The following is a 21688-nucleotide window of genomic DNA, read 5'->3' as shown; positions in this document are numbered from 1 at the left end:
AGAAGGATATAAATAACTCTCTTAAAGAACAGCAATGGCTTGTGCTGTAAGATCGAGAATCAACAAATGGGACTCATAAAATTGCAAAGCTTCTGTAAGGCAAAAGACACCATCAATAAGACAAAAAGACCACCAACAGATTGGGAAAGCATCTTTACCTATCCTAAATCGGATAGGGGACTAATATCCAATATATATATATATATATATATATATATATATATATATATATATATATATATATATATAAAGAACTCAAGAAGTCAGAAAATCAAATAACCCCATTAAAAATGGGGTTCAGAGCTAAACAAAGAATTCTCACCTGAGGAATACTGAATGGCTGAGAAGCACCTGAAAACATGTTCAACATCTTTAATCATCAGGGAAATGCAAATCAAAACAACCCTGAGATTACACCTCACACCAGTCAGAATGGATAAGATCAAAAATTCAGGTGACAGCAGATGCTGGTGAGGATGTGGAGAAAGAGGAACACTCCTCCATTGTTGGTGGGATTGCAAGCTTGTACAGCCACTCTGGAAATCAGTCTGCCAGTTCCTCAGAAAATTGGACATAGTACTACCGGAGGATCCCACAATACCTCTCCTGGGCATATATCCAGAAGATGTTCCAACTGGTAAGAAGGACACATGCTCCACTATGTTCATAGAAACCTTATTTATAATAGCCAGAAGCTAGAAAGAACCCAGATGTCCCTCAACAGAAGAATGGATATAGAAAATGTGGTACATTTACACAATGGAGTACTACTCAGCTATTAAAAAGAATGAATTTATGAAATTCCTAGGCAAATGGATAGACCTGGAGGGCATCATCCTGAGTGAGGTAACCCAATCACAAAAGAACTCACACAATATGTACTCACTGATAAGTGGATATTAGCCCAGAAACTTAGAATACCTAAGATATAAGATACACTTTTCCCCTTCTTAGAATTGAGAACAAAACACCCATGGAAGGAGTTACAGAGACAAAGCTTAGAGCTGAGATGAAAGGATGGACCATCTAGAGACTGCCATATCCGGGGATCCATCTCATAATCAGCTTCCAAACGCTGACACCATTGCATACACTAGCAAGATTTTGCTGAAAGGACTCAGATATAGCTGTCTCTTGTGAGACTATGCCGGGGCCTAACAAACACAGAAGTGGATGCTCACAGTCAGCTATTGGATGGATCACAGGGCCCCCAATGGAGGAGCTAGAGAAAGTAACTAAGGAGCTAAAGGGATTTGCAACCCTATAGGTGGAACAACAATATGAACTAACCAGTACCCCCTGGAGCTCGTGTCTCTAGCTGCATATGTATAAGAAGATGGCCTAGTAGGCCATCAGTGGAAAGAGAGGCCCATTGGTCGTGCAAACTTTATATGACTCTGTACAGGGGAACTCCAGGGCCAAGAAGTGGGAGTGGGTGGATGGGGGAGTGGGTGGGGGAGCGTGTGGGGGACTTTTGGGATAGCATTGGAAATGTAAATGAAATAAATACCTAATTAAAAAATTACAGGAGAACACAGGCAAACAGCTAGAAGCCCTTAAAGAGGAAACACAAAAATCCCTTAAAGAATTACAGAAAAACACAACCAAACAGGTGAAGGAATTGAACAAACCCATCCAGGATTTAAAAATGAAAACAGAATCTATAATCTATAAAGAAATCACAAAGGGAGACAACCCTGGGGATAGAAAACCTAGGAAAGAGATCAGGAGTCATAGATGCAAACATCACCAACAGAATATAAGAGCTAGAAGAGAGAAGCTTAAGTGCAGAAGATATCACTGAAAATATTGACACACAGTCAAAGAAAATGTGAAATGGAAGCTCCTAGTCCAAAACATCCAGGAAATCCAGGACAAAATGAGAAGATGAAACCTAAGGATAATAGGTATAGAAGAGAGTAAAGATTCCCAAAATAAAGGGCCAGTAATATCTTCAAGAAAATTATACAAGAAAATTTCCCTAACCTGAAGAAAGAGATGCCCACAAACATACAAGAAGTCTACAGAACTCCAAATAGATTGGACCAGAAAAGAAATTCCTCCCGACACATAATCACAACACTGAATGCACAAAACAAAGAAAGTATATTAAAAGCAGTAAGGGGAAAAGGTCAAGTAACATATAAAGGCAGATCTATCAGAATTACCCCAACTTTTCACCAGAGACTATGAAATTCAGAAGATCCTGGGCAGATGTCATACAGACCCTAGAGAACACAAATGCCAGCCCAGACTACTATATCCAACAAAAATCTCAATTACCATAGATGGAGAAAACAAGATATTCCATGACAAAACCAAATTTACATAATATCTTGATGGAAAATACTAACACAAAGAGGGAAACTACACCCTAGAAGAAGCAAGAAAGTAATCTTTTAACAAGCTTAAAAGAAGATAGCCACACAAACATAATTCTCCTCTAACAACAAAAATAATAGGAAGCAACAATCATTATTCCTTAATATCTCAACATCAATGGACACAATTTCTGAATAAAAAGACAGACTACAGACTGTATATATAAACAGGACCCAACATTTTGCTGCATACAGGAAATGTACCTCAGTGTCAAAGACAGACACTACCTCAGAATAAGGGGCTGGAAAACAATTTTCCAAGCAAAAGAGTTTTCCCCTAAAAAACCCACAAAAACTGTTCAGCAATGTTATTGTGATGAGTATTTTGGTTGGCAACTTGACTACATCTGGAATTAACTAAAATTCCAAAATGGCTGGGTACACCTGTGAGGAATTTTTGTTTAATTAAACCATTTGAAATGGGAAGATCCAGTTTCTAATCTGTATCTTTGGGGTGAAAAGGCACACCTGTAATCTGGGTTAAACCAACTGGAAGCCTATATAAAGGGCACGGAAAAAGGAAGTTCAGTCTTTGCTTGCTCTTTCTCTAGCTAACAAGTCCATCCCTTCATTGGTATTAGAGTCCACTTCTACAGTAGTATACTGAAAACTAGCTGAGATAGTCTCCCTTGAGGACAGAACAACTATTGGATTCTTGGACCTTCTCTGCACAGGTAGCCATTGTTGAATTAGCTGGACCCCAGCCTGTAAGCATTCTAATAACTCTCATATATATGGATATATAGTGGGATTCATTCTATAAGCTCTGTTATTGTAACGAACCCTGATTAATACAGCTATGGAACATGAAATCAATTGATTCACATTTGATACATATGAAATAAAATGAAATCACAACAATTCTGTCACAACAGCATAAAAACAGAGTGATACTTAGGAATTAATGAAACAAAGGGACTGTTAACTAATGCAGTGATATCATCAAAATGTAGCTCAAAATGTTAATCGAGCTGAATTAGTGAAAAGCTGCAGTGCTCACAGCTTAGACGATCTGACAGTGATGAGATGGTGATCCTCTACAACGTGGTTTCCAGAATCCAGACAATCCCTAAGGGAATCACAGCTGAGTTCTTTATAAGAGCCCATACACTTACTCAATTATTACCTCATATTACTTCTAAAATTAATAAAAAGTAGATAGATACCCAGAATCCAAAGGTAAAATCCTATACATAGCAACATAGGAGTGAATATTTGTGACATCGGGTTAGGCAAAAATATTCTTTTAAAAACTGTGTGTAGTTTATATCTGTGTGCAATTGTCAGTATGTGTAGGTTATATGTATGTGTATGTGTATGAGCATATTTGTATGTATGCAAGTATGTGCACATGGCAAACATCATGTCTTGTTTTTCAGCCTTGTTTACTGACTTGCCAATTATGTCAGACAGGCTTGACAACAAACTCCAGGATTCATCTATCCTCACCTCCCCCCGAACTGCTGGTTATAAGCATGCCTGTGTGGCACTTTACTAAATGAGCTACCTCCACAGTCCTAGCACAGTTTTTTGTTTGTTTGTTTTTAAATAAAAGACCATAACAACTTATGATTCTTTAAATAGTATAAGTGGCGGTACTACTATGCTGTGTTACTGAATAATTTTAAGAGGTTGAAAAGTTAAAATAGAATAAAAACATAAAGTATTTTATTTCTATTATTAATGACCAAACTAGTAAATAAAGCCAGCAGTCCAAAGGAGAGTTAAACAACAGATACATCACTGTTCAGGGTTGCTGAAATACACCTTCTAACAGAACATGCAATAATAACTCCTCTTGTTTGTATTGAGAAGATGTGCGATTTATTTAAATAGGAATCACAGTCAGCATTTAAAACACAAAACACCCAAGCTACAAAATAACCACAATCAAGAATAGGCTCAATGTGCTATAGAATCAAGTTGTCCAGTGCATTCTCAGGCACTCAAGGATATCCAGGGAGGCTCTACTTCAACAGCTTCTAAAAGATTTCATGGCTACGAGTAGTTTGAGAAGTGAAAAATTTCTGTTATTTGATTTATTAACTTTGACTCAACCTAACATGTACAATTCATTATATTTATCTTTTATTTACATTTATTTTTTATCTTCTTTCTTTTATTAAAAACAGATTTTCTTCATACAATATATTCTGATTATGGCTCCCTTCCTCCAAGTCCTCTGAAATGCTTGCCACCTCTCCTCCCATCAGAATCTACATCCTTTCTGTCTCTCCTTAGAAAACACACTGGTATCTAAGGAATAATAATAAAATATAATCTGACAAGACAAACAAACAGAAGAAAAATCACTAAGAAAAAAGCATGAGATACATATGTAGATGGATACAGTTATAACCGAGTCCAGGAATGGAGTTATGTGAGTGCTAGTGATAAAACTACAAGAAAACAAGGCAAGAATCTTATGACCTCAGTTTCCTCAAACTACAGAACTGTTCTTGGAATGTGCTTTTGTGCTGCTTCAGGTGGAGCAGATGCCTGTATGGAAAAACGCGTTTTTGCCCTGTGCGGCTTGTCCGTGTGATTGTATACTCACTCAGCTGACTCTTCTTACCCACAGAGGATATTCTCTTTAGGCTCCCAATAAAGTTGGCTACTACATGGAAATTCAGTCTGACTCACTTTTAGGTCCCTTCTCCCAGGATCACACTACCAACTAGAGTAGCAACAACACACATGTTCCATACACAGAGGAATCACTAAAAGCAAAACTGGAAGTCATAACACAAATGTAAAAAACCTATAAGGTTAAACAAATGCCCCGTAAAAACCTCCATTATATTAGTCATCTACTGCTGAGCGTGGGGACTGGCTTTACGAGTAGTTTGTATCCCCAGTGAGACTCCCTTGAGGAAATTGATTTTTTCCTTTGTGAGTAGTTATTAGTTGGAAGTATCTACTAGGTTGGGAGGGGGAGGGGCTGTGTTCCTTTCAGCACTGGGACACAACTGGGTCAGATTCCCTTCAGGCCCTCTGCATGCTGTCACACTCTATGAGAGTTTATATCTGTGTCAGTCCTGCCCTGTTTAGAGGACCTTGTTTCTTTAAGCTGTCATTCTGTGGAGAATATCCAATAGCCTTGGCAATAGCCTGGGTTGTTCAAGGTTTCCATGGGGCCCCTTTGAACAACAACTGGATTAGACATAGCCATTCCTGACACTGGAAGCTTCATTTGGTGATGAGAGATGTCTGGTTGGGGTTTCATCTCTTCTGTCATTTGGCAATTCTATTTAATTTTCTTTCATACAGTAATAGATTTTAGGAAGCTTGTATTAGTTTTCCATACAGCCCTTAACACTAGCTGGCCCTTAACACTAGCTGTTTCTTCCTGTACTTCTTCCTTCTTCCCCTCTTCCCTCTCCTTCCCCATTTGATCCTCCTGTTTCTTTCCCACCTTGTCCATCCATAACTATCTACTCTATTTCCCTTTCCTAAGGAGATATCTATCACCTCCTAGTCCCTTACTCCATACATAACATCTATGGTTCTACAGATTGTAGTGTGGTTGTCACTGATTTAACAGCTAATATCTTCATAAGGGAATAAAACTGTGTGTGTCACTCTGGGTCTGGGTTACTCACTCAAATGATTTTATTTTCCTAAGTCAATACATGTGCCTATAAATGTCATGATTTCATTTTTTCTTTAGTAGTTGAGTAAAACTGCATTGTGTAATTGTGCCACATTTTCTTTACCCATTCATCTTCTGACAGAAATCTATGCTGCTTCCAATTTCTGGATATTATGAAGACAGCAGCAAGGAACATGATTGAACAAGTGTTTTTGTGGTGGGATTAAGAATCCTTTGGATATAGGCCCAGGAATAATATAGGCAGACCTCGAGGTAGATCAAATCCCAGCATCCTGAAGAACGGTCATACTGATTTCCATGGAGTCGGTACAAGTCTGCAGTTCCACCAGCAACAAATGAGTTTTCCCTTTACATTTGTTTTATTGGTCTTGGGCATTCTGATAGGTGTAATAGGAAATCTCAAAGTGGTTTTGATTTGCATTTCTCTGCATTACAGATGTGCCTGTCCCATCATGCATTTTTCATTTATTATCATAAATATGTAGAGAAAACAAATATTTTAAAACTTGAAGCAACCTGTTACCATACAAATGAATAATGGCATATTGTATTTAGGTAAGATCAAACATTATATCCTTCTAAGAAAGCATTATTCTTCAAAGTCAAGAATGTGCATAATGCTGTGAGAACTGAAGGATGGAAGATATTCTAACATGCTCAGGCAAGTACACATGGATTTAGGACTCCCATTACCATATGGACTAGGATACTGGACTACAGCCTCTTTCTTCCATCTGTGCACTGGTGTGGTACTTTATCCTTCCTGGTACAAGTACTGAGAAATTTGGTCACCTCTAGATCTAGGAGAGAGCTTGCTGCTGTCTACCTTGGATCCTTGTAAGTAATGGGAAATGTGGGAATTAAAACAGTTGATTCAGGTTACAATGTTTTCAAAACACTTCCAATGGGAGCTCATCTCAGCTTTGGCTGAACAGCTTCAAAGCCCATCGCACACTTAGGTGCAGGGAGGAGACCTGCTCTCTCCTTTCAAGCTGACAGATCTCTAGATGTGCTTCAAAGGAGCTCCAGTTTTCCTAATTGTTTCAGCACTGAATCATGAAAAGGCTTAAAAATAATCTTTTTATCTTCAAACTATTTCAGTAGTGAACATGTTAAAGAATAATGACATGGTTGTAAATATCTCTTATACAGCTTTAGATAGACCATGGTTAATCATAGCTGATTATTCCATGTCTTCTGGCAGTTTTTTTTTTTTTATCGTTTTTGAAAGATGCACCAACATTTATTTAATGAACAGATCCCAAAGTTTTTTTCTTTTTTCTTTTTTTTCAAGGCAGGAAGTCTTTGCATAGCTTAGTGCAGCTCATAATTTTTGGAAAACACTTTAATATTTAATAACAGCAGCTAATCTGTGAAAGCTCACAGGTTTGATTATGAAAACCACTTGCAAATTCAGAACTTGAGCTACTTCTAAAAAGTAAAGTGTGGTTACTGTTCACAAATCAAGAGAGCAGTGGACAACACAGACATGGCATCGAGAGGCAGAAAACAAAGCAAAGCAAAGCAAAGCAAAACTAAATCAAGAAAAAAAACTATGTCATCAGAATTAACTTAGTTAATTAAGTTATAGGAACTAAAAATGCTAGCAAAGAAGTTTAAGAACATATCTTTCAGCCATATATCTGAAGAAGAACTCATAACTAGAACATGTGAAGGACTCCTATCCTGGGCCAAAGGGAACAACTCAATTACTAGAGGAGCAAAGACCTTGATATGATTTTCTCCAAGGAAGATATACAAATGTCCCATATAGCATATAAAAGAGTTGCTGGCCATCATAAGTCATCACCAAAACAAGTGGAAATTATAAGTATATCGTCTATGGCTCCAAACAACACAACAGAACAGAAGATGACAAGGACAACTGAGGGTATGGAAATTGAAACACTCAGACAAAGGTGGTAATTGGCAGGGACTACAGAAATCACCCTGTTAATTCATCCTTAGGTTACCTATATGAACACCAAAGTCATTGATGATGAAAACTGCCAGGTGTGGTGCACATGGCTGTAAAGAGGAGGCTACCCAGAGGCTCATGTTTTCACGTCATCTCTGCCCAAAACAAACATCCTTTTCCCAATGAAAGACAAATCCTCCCTTTCCAGATGGGTTTTACTCACTGAGGTTCCATTTCAGGCCTGTTGTCGTCACCTGGTTGCAAGGCTGTCCAACAGGAATCAGGCCACACCAGCTACCTTCCATTCCAGTGTCTACATGGAGTCTGTGCTTCCCCTGAAGAAGAAGAACAAGTATGAAGAAGGACAAGAAAAGAACAACTTGCAGCATGCGGGCAGCCAGCTAATAACACTTAATGTGGCTTATCATAATACTAACCACAAATTATCTCAGCACATTCTTTCACTTGATTTAGACCTACTTTTCTGTATCAGCTTACTATTAATTATAAGCTTTACAATGAAAAATTGGATAAATATGTCCGGGGCCACACAGATAGTCTTATTCTTGAGACCTACCAGTTGTAAAGATACCATCTATTGCACCTGCTGAAGATGCAACCTTTTGTGACACTCAATTCTAGACTCACAAACAAATATTTATTCAGTTATACATAAAAGACCATTTCCTAAGCAACACCTTTACTTATCTATGAGTCAAGTTTCTAATATTCAGAATTCAACATAAGCACTGCAAATGGTTAACCTGTACCTGTGGCCATCACTGAGATCCTCAGGATATACACATCAGCGTACTGGTTAGTTTTCGTCAACTTGACACAAACTAGAGTCACTTGGGAAGAGGGAACCTTAACTGAAGAATTATCACTATCAGATTGCACTGTGACCAAGTTTCCAGATTAATGATTAAGTGGGAGGGCTCATCCCACTGTGGGTAGTATTGCCCCTGGGCAAGGAGTCTTGTGATATTAAGCAAGCTAGTAAGTAGAACTCCCCTATGGCCTCTGCTTTAGTTCCTGCCTTCAGGTTTCTGCCTTAGCTTCCACTCAAAGATGTTCTGTAAACTGTAAACCAACTAAAACCTTTCTGTTCCAAGTTGGTTTAGGTTAGTGTTTATTACAGACACAGAAAGCCCTAAAGCAATAGGGGATGTTTTACTTAAATATTCAATCAGATAAGGCCTAAGTATAATCACACAAATTATGAACTTGATGTCTACTGCTGGGAGAGAAGAGGGACAACCGATGTAGCTGTGCCATGGAGGAGCTAGTATGTATATAGAAGGATGCGTAGACTGTGTGGTACATGTAACATGCCTGAGTGGCAGCAATGAGTCTGCAGGATGACATGTGAAGAATTCTTTTATGATTAGTGGGAGGGCTCAACTCGCTGTAGGTAGTGTCACCGTTGGGTAAGTGGTTCCAGGTTGTATAAAAACACAATTTGTTCACTCATGGACCTCCATGCCAGCATCAGAGATGTGTCTCCACATAAACAAACACTTCAAGGGACAATAATGAGTCAACACTAGGTCCTTACTCATTACAAAGGAGCCACATGGAGGCATGGTAAGGAACACACTGCAGGTAGTATATGTGTGTGCATGGGGGCTGGGGACTGCATGTAACCTGCTTAATGTGCTCAACTGTAAATATCTAAAAGAAAGAATGTGTACATTTTAAAAATGCCTCACAGCAACCCTTCATTCTCCCTTCAGGACTGATGGGGGAAGGATAGTGCATTTGAAACCTCACTAGAAGAGCAGCACCTCCCAGTGGGTACAGGAGTCACTTCTCAACAGCTATTGGAACTGCTTCAGACTATCCTCTAAAAGTCTTTAATTCTTTGCAAGGCAAATATGTCTTTAGTGGATATACACATTTGTATAGCTTACTTTTAAAATGACTGAGGTTGGCGAGTTTACCGCACACTTGTTTTCCCTACTACCTCCTTTTGTCCAAACAAAATAATTCTCTCTGAAGATAGATATTCAGAATACAATACAGGCAAACATCCTGAATACCACATGCTGCACATTTTAACAAATCTAGTAAGTGGTGAAGATGTTTCCTTTATAATAACAGCAGTTGACAGAAGAAGAGGAAGCAGATATTCTCAGTTCGTTACAGTATTTTAGCTCCAGAAGGAAACTGTGTGATAGCATTTCATGTAGGTAGAACTTGGCCCAGTTTCCTGTTTAAGGCTTCTACAGCCCTGTGGCAAAAATGCCACACTACTGGAGTTTGACAGGTAATCTTCAACCTTCTGGCTTGGAGTTGCATATATAGGGCTCAAGAAGGCTAGGAGAAGGAGGGTTGGCATCTGCATGGAGGCCCAGGCTGTTGTGTCTCTGGCATTTCTGATAATGGGGGTAACTTCCTGTTGCTTATCAAGGAGGGATTCCCACGTTATGGGTGTATCTTATTTTCAGTGTGTTGATATTCATCCTTGCTTTTAATTACTCTTCTTCCTTATTTTTGTTTATGTTTATGATTTATGTTTTGGTAGAATCCAGCTAAATTCATTGTATGTTTGTTGTTCCAGAGAAGTCTAGCAAAGAACGGTGAAGGAAAGAAAATAATTTTTTCAACTGGTGGGTATTACCTCTCTGAGAGACGATTCTTCAGCTTCTAACATATAATGCAAAGGAAACAGCACATACACATGTTTCATTTTATTATCCTGGCAAGAGAAGCGATGCTGTAAAGTCACTGATTTAAGCAGCACAGTGGGAAGCCTCCTTACTTGGCTTTGCTAGGTATTCATGACTTTTCTCATTATTCTAAGAACCAATGCATCTTAACATTTTCATTCTTGGAATAAAATGGTTTAGAGACTTGAGAAGTCACATATAGATCTTAGACTATCGTCAATTAGCATTTTGTTTCTCACTTTAAAAGTGTGTTTTGCCATATGGGAAGGGTCTCAGTGTTTATAAATATGCAAATTTAGCTTTTATGACTAAAAGAGAACAGTATTATGCTTTCATCCTCTATCGGCATGTCAATGTGACATCGCTAAAAAAATGAATGACTGGGTGAAGAAAGTCTTGTTCATTTCCTAGATTTCTCAATTTATAATATATGCTAGTCTATATGAGATTTGACAGAAGCAGGCATCCAGCCTGACGTTAAAGAACTCCTGCAGGATTTATGGCATCACTGAGGAGCAGAGGCACACGAACTAATCATTCACTTCCATATATTCCCATGAATCACTGCACAGGTTTCTGCTCCATCCTCTGTTCTCAGTTAAGATAACACTTTGAAGTCAAAAGCAGGTCTATACAGTGAAGAAGCAACAAAAATCAATCATGGTTTGCCTCTTCAGTTGTGTTTATTAGAACATATGCAGCAACCTTACTGTGAAGAAACTATAATCCAGTAAAAAGGCAGTGAAGATGTAGCATGGTATGTGTACTGGAAATCATGCATAAGTATCATGTGATAGTTTCCCCAGACTGCAATTCAAAGCTACAGGAAAACAATATATAGATAGATAGATACCTACTGAGGTCTAAGAGGCCATTCCCGTCACATTTTGTACTGTGTATCTTTACTGCAAGTGATGAAGGCATAATTAAAAAAAAAGTTAAAGCTTGTCCTAATTTTGTCATTGAAAATTACCGAACAGAAAGACAGCTTAATCCAATTTATATTTTGAAGTCCTTAACTTTTGGAACTACGCCAACATTTGCATAAAATGTTTTAGAATGTCTTAGTATGAGCCTCACAAAATACATAGCCAATTGAGGAGATCACCAAACACACATTCAAGATACTGGTGATTTACAAAGCAGTCATTCATTAAATTGCTATTAACGCTCAAAAAACACCCTGTGTTAACTTCTATATACAGTGCAAGTATACAACAAGACCTAGTATAAATGGAACACTCCTTAACTCTGATTAAACACAAGGCCAACCTCCTTTGCCACTCTGTCCAGGTACTTTAAAATGTATTAGCAAATACTGCAAGAAAGTAAAGAGTCTGCAGGGAAAATTAAAGGAAGAAGATAAATGGATCCACACGATGTGTACCAGAAGCTGTTTCTATGTGCACACAAAAACTTGGATTAGTAAATTTTCATGCTGATACTGATTATATAACTCAAAACAGTTATACAAGAAATGGTCTCCCCAAAGAACTTGCATTTGCTAGACTTCAGAGCAATAAGACTTATGAGACCCTTTGATTTTTTTCTAAGTAGGTATAGACTTAAGAGTAGTTGGTTAGATTAAATAACCTACATTAAAACAGTGCTAAAATATGTTTTACACACACACACACGCACACACAAATACACCCCCCCCACACACACTCCTAAGTCAAATACGATAGGAAAAATGGTTTCATAGATTGTCCTCTTAAAGGTAACAATATCCATTCACATATTCCATATATAGTATCTACACAGTCTTGCAGAAAAAGAGATGAAAAGCAATAACCACAACAACAAACAGACTGAAGAATACTTTTTTGAATAATATGAAAAATTTTATGAGTAATAATTTAGACTCTTTTTACCTTTGAAACAATATCTCATTTCCCAAGGAAGCTTTATTTTTGGAAAGATTCTTTTTAAGAAATCCACTTGATAATAATGACCAGTCTCACACACACACACACACACACACACACACACACACACACACACACACACAAACAAACACACACACACTGAGACATACAGCCAAGCACATTGTATATAGCTTTAACATTGTGGTTTATTATTTTGAGAGGTAGAACATTACAGAGATTATATTTGAAAACTGTCAGTTTGTATTTGATTTTTGTTCTGGGAATTATGGTGAAGTCAGGCTGAAATCAAGTGTTTTCTGGCATGAGTTTACCTTATTCTCTAGTTGAACAGTTGACATTAAATGACTAACAAGAAAAACCTTCTTAAAGATAATTAAGCTACTTTGTTTATTCAAACTTAGAATAAATGTGAAATGATATTTATCATCACTGGGATTCTACATGGGCAGGCTCCTTCCCCTACTAGCCTCCTAAATCCAGACTATCTCAGTACTCACACTGGTGAAATCAACATGCCTTTTATTCTCCTTCACACTGCATTCATGCTTCTTTTTTTAAATGTCCTACCCCATCTTTATGCTTACCTTTTGTTGGAATTGGAGTAAAGAGTCTGCTAAATGTTGGCACGTTAAAGTCTTGAAAGCTTATTCTTCACCATTCCACTTTATTATTTTTTTTTATATTTTTATTACATATTTTCCTCAATTACATTTCCAATACTATCCCAAAAGTCCCCCATAGCGCCCCCCACTTCCCTACCCACCCATTCCCATTCTTTTGGCCCTGGCATTCCCCTATATTGGGGCATATAAAGTTTGCAAGTCCAATGGGCCTCTCTTTCCATTGATGGCCGACTAGGCCATCTTTCGATACATATGCAGCTAGAGACAAGAGCTCCAGGGTTCTGGTTAGTGCAGAGTTCTATCAGACCTTCAAAGAAGATCTAATCCCAGTTCTTCACAAACTATTCCACAAAATAGAAACAGAAGGTACTCTACCCAACTCATTCTATGAAGCCACAATTACTCTGATACCTAAACCACAAAAAGACCCAACAAAGATAGAAAACTTCAGACCAATATCCCTTATGAATATTGATGCAAAAATCCTCAATAAAGTTCTTGCTAACCGAATCCAAGAATACATCAAAACAATCATCCATCCTGACCAAGTAGGTTTCATCCCAGGGATGCAGGGATGGTTCAATATACGGAAATCCATCAACGTAATCCAGTATATAAACAAACTCAAAGACAAAAACCACATGGTCATCTCGTTAGATGCGGAAAAAGCATTTGACAAGATCCAACACCCATTCATGATAAAAGTCTTGGAAAGATCAGGAATTCAAGGCCCATACCTAAACATGATAAAAGCAATCTACAGCAAACCAGTAGCCAACATCAAAGTAAATGGTGAGAAGCTTGAAGCAATCCCTCTAAAATCAGGGACTAGACAAGGCTGTCCACTTTCTCCATACCTATTCAACATTGTACTTGAAGTCCTAGCCAGAGCAATTCGACAACAAAAGGAGATCAAAGGGATACAAATTGGAAAAGATGAAGTCAAAATATCACTTTTTGCAGATGATATGATAGTATATATAAGTGACCCTAAAAATTCCACCAGAGAACTCCTAAGCCTGATAAACAGCTTCGGTGAAGTAGCTGGATATAAAATTAACTCAAACAAATCAATGGCCTTTCTCTACACAAAGAATAAACAGGCTGAGAAAGAAATTAGGGAAACAACACCCTTCTCAATAGTCACAAATAATATAAAATATCTTGGCGTGACTCTAACTAAGGAAGTGAAAGATCTGTATAATAAAAACTTCAAGTCTCTGAAGAAAGAAATTATAGAAGATCTCAGAAGATGGAAAGATCTCCCATGCTCATGGATTGGCAGGATCAACATTGTAAAAATGGCTATCTTGCCAAAAGCAATCTACAGATTCAATGCAATCCCCATCAAAATTCCAAATCAATTCTTCAACGAATTAGAAAGTGCAATCTGCAAATTCATCTGGAATAACAAAAAACCTAGGATAGCAAAAACTCTTCTCAAGGATAAAAGAACCTCTGGTGGAATCACCATGCCGGACCTAAAGCTCTACTACAGAGCAATTGTGATAAAAACTGCATGGTACTGGTATAGTGACAGACAAATAGACCAATGGAATAGAATTGAAGACCCAGAAATGAACCCACACACCTATGGTCACTTGATCTTCGACAAGGGAGCTAAAAACATCCAGTGGAAGAAAGACAGCATTTTCAACAAATGGTGCTGGCACAACTGGTTGTTAACATGTAGAAGAATGCGAATCGATCCATTCCTATCTCCTTGTACTAAGGTCAAGTCTAAGTGGATCAAGGAACTTCACATAAAACCAGAGACACTGAAACTTATAGAGGAGAAAGTGGGGAAAAGCCTTGAAGATATGGGCACAGGGGAAAAATTCCTGAATAGAACAGTAATGGCTTGTGCTGTAAGATCGAGAATTGACAAGTGGGACCTCATGAAACTACAAAGCTTCTGCAAGGCTAAAGACACCATCAATAAGACAAAAAAACCACCAACAGATTGGGAAAGGATCTTCACCTATCCTAAATCAGATAAGGGACTAATATCCAATATATATAAAGAACTCAAGAAGGTGGACTCCAGAAAGTCAAATAACCCCATTAAAAAATGGGGCTCAGAACTGAACAAAGAATTCTCACCTGAGGAATACCGAATGGCAGAGAAGCACCTGAAAAAATGTTCAACATCCTTAATCATCAGGGAAATGCAAATCAAAACAACCCTGAGATTCCACCTCACACCAGTCAGAATGGCTAAGATCAAAAATTCAGGTGACAGCAGATGCTGGCGAGGATGTGGAGAAAGAGGAACACTCCTCCATTGTTGGTGGGATTGCAAGCTTGTACAACCACTCTGGAAATCAGTCTGGCGGTTCCTCAGAAAATTGGACATAGTACTACCGGAGGATCCAGCAATACCTCTCCTGGGCATATATCCAGAAGATGTCCCAACCGGTAAAAAGGACACATGCTCCACTATGTTCATAGCAGCCCTATTTATAATAGCCAGAAGCTGGAAAGAACCCAGATGTCCCTCAAAAGAGGAATGGATACAGAAATTATGGTACATTTACACAATGGAGTACTACTCAGCTATTAAAAAGAATGAATTTATGAAATTCCTAGCCAAATGGATGGACCTGGAGGGCATCATCTTGTGTGAAGTAACACAATCACAAAAGAACTCACACAATATGTATTCATTGATAAGTGGATATTAGCCCAAAACTTAGGATACCCAAGATATAAGATACAATTTGATAAACGCATGAAACTCAAGAAGAATGAAGACCAAAGTGTGGACACTGTGCACCTTCTTAGAATTGGGAACAAAACACCCAGGGAAGGAGTTACAGAGACAAAGTTCGTAGCTGTGATGAAAGGATGGACCATTTAGAGACTGCTGTATCCAGGGATCCGTCCCATAATCAGCCTCTAAACGCTGACACCATTGCATACACTAGCAAGATTTTGCTGAAAGGACCCAAATATAGCTGTCTCTTGTGAGAGGATGCCGGGGCCTAGCAAACACAGGAGTGGATGTTCACAGTCAGCTATTGGATGTATCACAGGGCTCCCAATGGAGAAGCTAGAGAAAGTACCCAAGGAGCTAAAGGGATCTGCAACCCTATTGTTGGAACAACATGATGTACCATTCCACTTTAAGGAATGATTTCTAAGAATACTTACTCCAGGAGTAAGCAATACTAACAGAGGGGGCTACATGGAAGGGTAGTGACTAAGTTTCAAACTAATCTTCATTGAGTGCCCTTCCAGGAGATGCAGAGCCTGGTCAGGATGGCCACATTCCTCTGCACTTCCACTGTTCCTCCCACCTTCAAAGAAGAATCCACAGAGAAAGGCAAACCCTGTTTTGTACATGATCTCCTTATGTTTACCATTTTGCACTGACAGATGATTTCCTTTCAACTGCTGCAAACTTTACCTATGCCACAAATGCAGCATTTTGCTAGTATATTGCATCTGGCGAACAGGTTCATATTGTTACTCTAAAAATGATAAAGAGCCTGCTTTTATTTTGCTGGCTGAATTATCAGCACAGAGGGAGAATGTCTTTATATGTTTAATAAATATCTGACTGGGAAATTGTTTAGAGCAAACAATAATTATTGATTAAAATGTATCAAAAATTTTGAAAAGGTATTTGAAAATCTGAGTAGAATACATGGGGTGGGGGGTGGCTTTAATGTACAGGAAGGGAGGTCCAGATGAACAGAAAGCACCCACAACAGGCTCAACACTACCAAGTCAATGTTCCTCTAATTAAATACTAGGACAAAACTGTACTCAACCAGTATTTATGAATATCCTGTCAACAGTGCTCAAACCACACTTTATATGCTGGATGGACATCTGTTATATAAAATGGAACTTATATGGCTCTGTTATTATATCATTTAGGACTTGATAATGGCATACTAAGTGTTCTAAGAACTGAGATTTATGCATTTAAACTAAGAATACTGATTTATCTATGATTTTTTTGTTTAAGAGTTCACTCCAAGCATAGGTTTATATTCCATAGTGTATTTTAAAAAATAAATGATTATTCCTCAAGAGAATAATGCAAAATATTAGCAAGAGAAAATATTTAAAACATTTGTGTTAGAATACTTCCATTAAGGTAGCTAGAGAAAAATCACGTGTCCAGATATTTGGTAAATTAATAGTATATATATACATATATATGTGTGTGTGTGTGTGTGTGTGTATTTTTTTCCTTGTTCATCATTTGGAAAGTTCGAATAATTTGTGATACTTCATAACTGGTACCATGTTTGCAATATGCCCCTTATATTCTAAAATTCACAATAACAATTGAGTCTCTGACTACTTCACATAATGAAGCCCAACTGCACTCATTTCTCAGTCCTCCCAGGTTTGCCCCAGACTTTTCTGACCTATCCTGAAAACTGAAGAAGAAAAGAGATGAAGAGGAAGAAGAGGAGAAGAAGGAGAAAGAGGATGATGATGATGATAACAAACAAAAAGTAAATCAAACAAGAGTCTAATTTGTGTTGGCTGAAGTATGGTCAGACTTGTGGTGGCCAGCCCCTTAAAGAACACTGAGTCCCTCCCCACCCGCACCCCTGTCAGAAGCCTTTAACTTGGAGAGGTACATTTCAGGATTTATATCACAGTTTTTAAAGAGTTTTCTTCGATGGCTTCCTGGCTAGGCTGTGACTCTTTTGGGAGTGGGTTGGATGAGGAGGGGTAGGGGTTCTCAACCTTTCTATGTCTGTCTGTCTTTCTCAACTGTAGTTTCCTTGCCCTTTACAGTGAGCTGGAGCATGGAGCATATATTTCCACATGGTTTCTGGTGATAGCATACACCACAGACAACCATGCTGTCTCCAGAGTCAGTATGCGGCATCGATCTCAGGATGGTCTCTAGTGGCAGAATAGGCCATGGACATCAATGTGGTCTTCTGCCGCATCAGGGGCCATGGATACCAAAATTGCCTCCAGTCGTAGTCAGGCTCACAGACATCAACATGCATTCAGATAGCCCTCCACCTCCCCACCCTCACAGTGTGGCCCATAGACATCAACTTGACTTCAGGTGGTGGCAAAGAGCATGGATATCCACATGGTCTTTTGTGGTAGCATGGGCTAGTGAACAACAGTAAGGCCACTGGCTGCAGTAGCATCAACAGAGCCACAGCAGGACTGCTGACCATAAATAGCTTTCAGTGGGAGCATGTACCACTAATATCAATATGGCTTCATGCAGTAGTATAGATCATTCACATACAAATGGCCACTTGTGGCAACCCAGACCACTGACACTAACATGGCCTCCTGTGGAAACACAGACTACAGATATCCACATGAACCTTGGGCTTTAAGACGACCTGGGGCAGCAGCATGGACCACGGAGCTATTTCAAAGAGGTCCAATCTAGAAAGAAAGCATTCTTCCTCTCAGGCATCCTGTTGTTATTCTGAGCCAGGGTGACCATGCTTCTGGGCAGTATGTTCAGGGACTGTGTGTGCATAAGCTCCAGCCTGCTGAATACCACCCTGCCAGCCACAGCTGGACGATGGCATGTTCTCCTGTCCACTGCAGCCTTCTCTCACACCAGTCCCTGAAGCTGCATCTCTAGTTCCGCTTTTCTCCACCGAGTACTCTCTGCTTCCTTCTGCCATCTTTCAATCTCTCCCTTGCATATTTGTATGTCATAGTAGCATTAGAAACTACAGTGTGTCACAGTGCATGAGTTTGGTTTTGTTTTTGGGCCGAACATCATTACATGCAAATATCCATTGCAGTGACTCATTGGTCTGGTTCAAGGTTTCTGGTTTCTGAAGCACCATAAATGCAGGACCATGGCTGAGAATCATCTTGGATATCCTGCAGTTGCCCGGAGTCAGGGTGATCTTGTGGCAAGACAGGGTGTCCAGGGGCAGGTTCTGTGCAAGCTCCAGGCTGCCACACACTTCCACGCCCATGATATAGGCTGCTCCTGAGGTTCGCTAGGGTTGATGTTTATGCTTGTAGCCTGCAGGCAGAATCATTGCCCTTGTGTCTATATCCTAGCAGGGTAAGCTGTACAAGCTGCAATTATGGTCCCTCAATGTTGGGGCCAGCCCTATTCTGTAATAACCTCTGCATATCTCTATTACTGTGCTTCCTCTCCTGTCCCTCACTCACCCTATTAAACATGAGCCTGTGAATTGCCATGTTAGGTTTGCCAGTTACCCTTGAGTCATCAGGCTTCCAAGGTAGAACTGCTTAATAGGTACATATTTTCTAAAATGGCCCTTACTTAAAGAATTACATGACAGTGCCTGGATGGTGGCTCAGTCATTGAATTCTTGCTGCACAGGCATGCACTCTAAGAACAGAACTGGTTAGAGGGAGGAGGTCAGCCCAACTAATCTGGTAAACACCTGGTTCACTGAGATACTGTTCCAACAAACAGGGTGCACAGTGATAGAGGAACACACCTGGTGTCTGCCTGTAAGTGTGTGTACATCTTCACTTACATTTATATACACTCACATGAGTAAATACATACTGGCTACACACATACACAAAATAAATGTTTTTTAAAAATTGCATGATGAATGACTTTCTAGAAAGTGATGGGTCCTATTATACTTTTAAAGAATCATATATTTGATTTAATGATTGGCTGTCTGGGTCTGTCTATCTGCAGTGCTAGGATGGACTCCAGAGCTTTTTGCATATACTCATAGAACCCCCCCCCCCCAGTTGCTTAGGTCCAATCTTTTGCTCTAAGCCTTTGGGCTGAGATGTAGTTGTGAAGCATATAGTTTGTAATTCTATGTTGCATGTGGCACAGTTCTGCCATCTTTCTTTCCAATTTCATGAATCCACTTTCACTTTTTAAAAGCAACTCCCCCAAATAGTTGCCCTTTAAAAAATGTTGTTCTGGCGCTACTGTGTGCCCTGTACACTTACTTTCCACCACCCTGTCACCCCTTGGAGCATCTGTGGGTCTCCCTTGGAGCTCCTCTGTGGGTTCGGGCAGCAGTCACCATCTTTTTTCCCCTGGATCTTTTTATTTTCTCTTCTCTCATCTCTCTCCTCTCCTCTCTCTCTCTCTCTCTCTCTCCTTCTCCTCTTCCCTTCCTTCCTTCCTTTCTTTCTCTCTCTCTCTCTCTCTTTCCTTCCTTCCTTCCTTCCTTCCTTCCTTCCTTCCTTCCTATTTCTTTTTACATATTGAAATATTTATTTTGTATAAATTATGAGACACCATAATCAGACAGAAAGCAGCCAATGGTTTTTGAGCAACCAGAATCTTCAAATTGCCAAATGTCAATGCAACCTCAGAAGACAGCAACAAAGGGCAGCAAGTATTTAATCCATTAATCCAATACCAAAACACACCGTAACTGTTTCCCAACTTTTATCACAATTGGAAAGGTGGTAATGGGCTATCACTACTGAGTACTGTATTTCCATTTTTCTCCTCATGTCCACTGCCTCACCTTTCCCATTATGCAGAGTATACCAGTTCTCCTAGAGCAGATAACTGCTTCACACAATGTTTCTAAAAACAAACATGCTCCTTTATAACCTTCCCTCCTGTCAGTCTGTATTTACCAGCACTCCACAACAATGCTCTTTTTGTTGTCCCAGAAACCACACATACTTAAGACTACATGGGGAATGGAGTATAAGGACAAGACAAGGTGACTGTGTTTCCACATGAAAATTTCCAGGCAGTCTCTACTAGATGAGAATGAAGTAGGACATATATATGTTCAGCAGATATAATCCAAGTTGGGCTTCTAATATTTTCATTTATATTAGGAAAAGAAGGTCCAGTGATAGGCCCAAAGTGGGATCCAGCTCAAGGGGAGGTCCCAAGGCCTGACACTATTACTGAAGCTATGGAACACTCACAAAAAGGGATCTATCATGACTGCCCTCTGAAAGACCCAACAAGCAGCTGAAAGAGTCAGATGCAGATATTAGCACACAACCAATAGACAGAAGCAGCTGGCCCCTGTTGTTGAATTAGAGAAGGCAGAAAGAAGCTGAAGAAAAGGGTGATCCTGTAGGAGGACCAGCAGTCTTAATTAATCTGAACCCCCAAGATCTTTCAAACATTGGACCACCAAACAGACACCATACATCAGCTGATATGAGGCCCCCAAAACACATAGAGTAGAGGACTTTCAGGTCTGTGTTCATTCAGGGATCATATACATAACCCTCAAGAGCCTGGAGGTCCCTGGGAGTTTAGAGGTCCAGTGCAAAGTCCATTGTTTGAAATCCCTCATTCAGGGTGATATGTCTTTAACTGTTATAGCTATAAGCAGTTTTGCCAAACAATAGGAATAGAATAAGTATTTATGAAAATCAGTCATTAAACTTGAAAGTATTCATACAAAATACACATGCCAATGGCCCCTTGTTCCTTTATATTAAAATTTCTAGAAAAGGTTATCTTCATTTACTGTTTTCAACTTACTTCTCTCTTAGATTCATTCCAACTAAGCACCTCTCCCCTCTTCAAAAGTATCTTACATCAGGTAACCAATGGCCTCTTTATACTTCATTCCAATTGTCAGCTTTTCATTCTCACAGGGCTTGATCTTTCGATAAGATTTGTCATGGATTTTCTATTTCTGA

The 21688-nt window shown here is 39.2% G+C and overlaps 1 protein-coding gene across 5 annotated transcripts in view; it reads right to left on the bottom strand.

Annotated features, from left to right (window-relative positions):
* The window catches only part of Tpk1 (thiamin pyrophosphokinase 1), a 328195-nt gene that overhangs the window by 77508 nt on the left and 228999 nt on the right, over positions 1-21688 (bottom strand). For 4 of the 5 annotated variants that reach the window (XM_021164683.2, XM_085840653.1, XM_085840652.1 and 1 more), the window contains one exon: positions 8136-8247. The exons of the other annotated variant lie outside the window; for it this stretch is intronic. In XM_021164683.2, the coding sequence (XP_021020342.1) occupies positions 8136-8247 (112 nt within the window). The remainder of the gene's footprint in view (positions 1-8135; positions 8248-21688) is intronic. 5 annotated transcript variants of the gene reach the window in all.

This window comes from Mus caroli, unplaced genomic scaffold, assembly GCF_978045245.1.
Source record: "Mus caroli unplaced genomic scaffold, Mus_caroli_1 scaffold_7, whole genome shotgun sequence".
NCBI lineage: Eukaryota > Metazoa > Chordata > Mammalia > Rodentia > Muridae > Mus > Mus caroli.
Note: the sequence above shows the minus strand (reverse complement) of the source record. Positions and strands in the feature narration are given on the sequence as shown.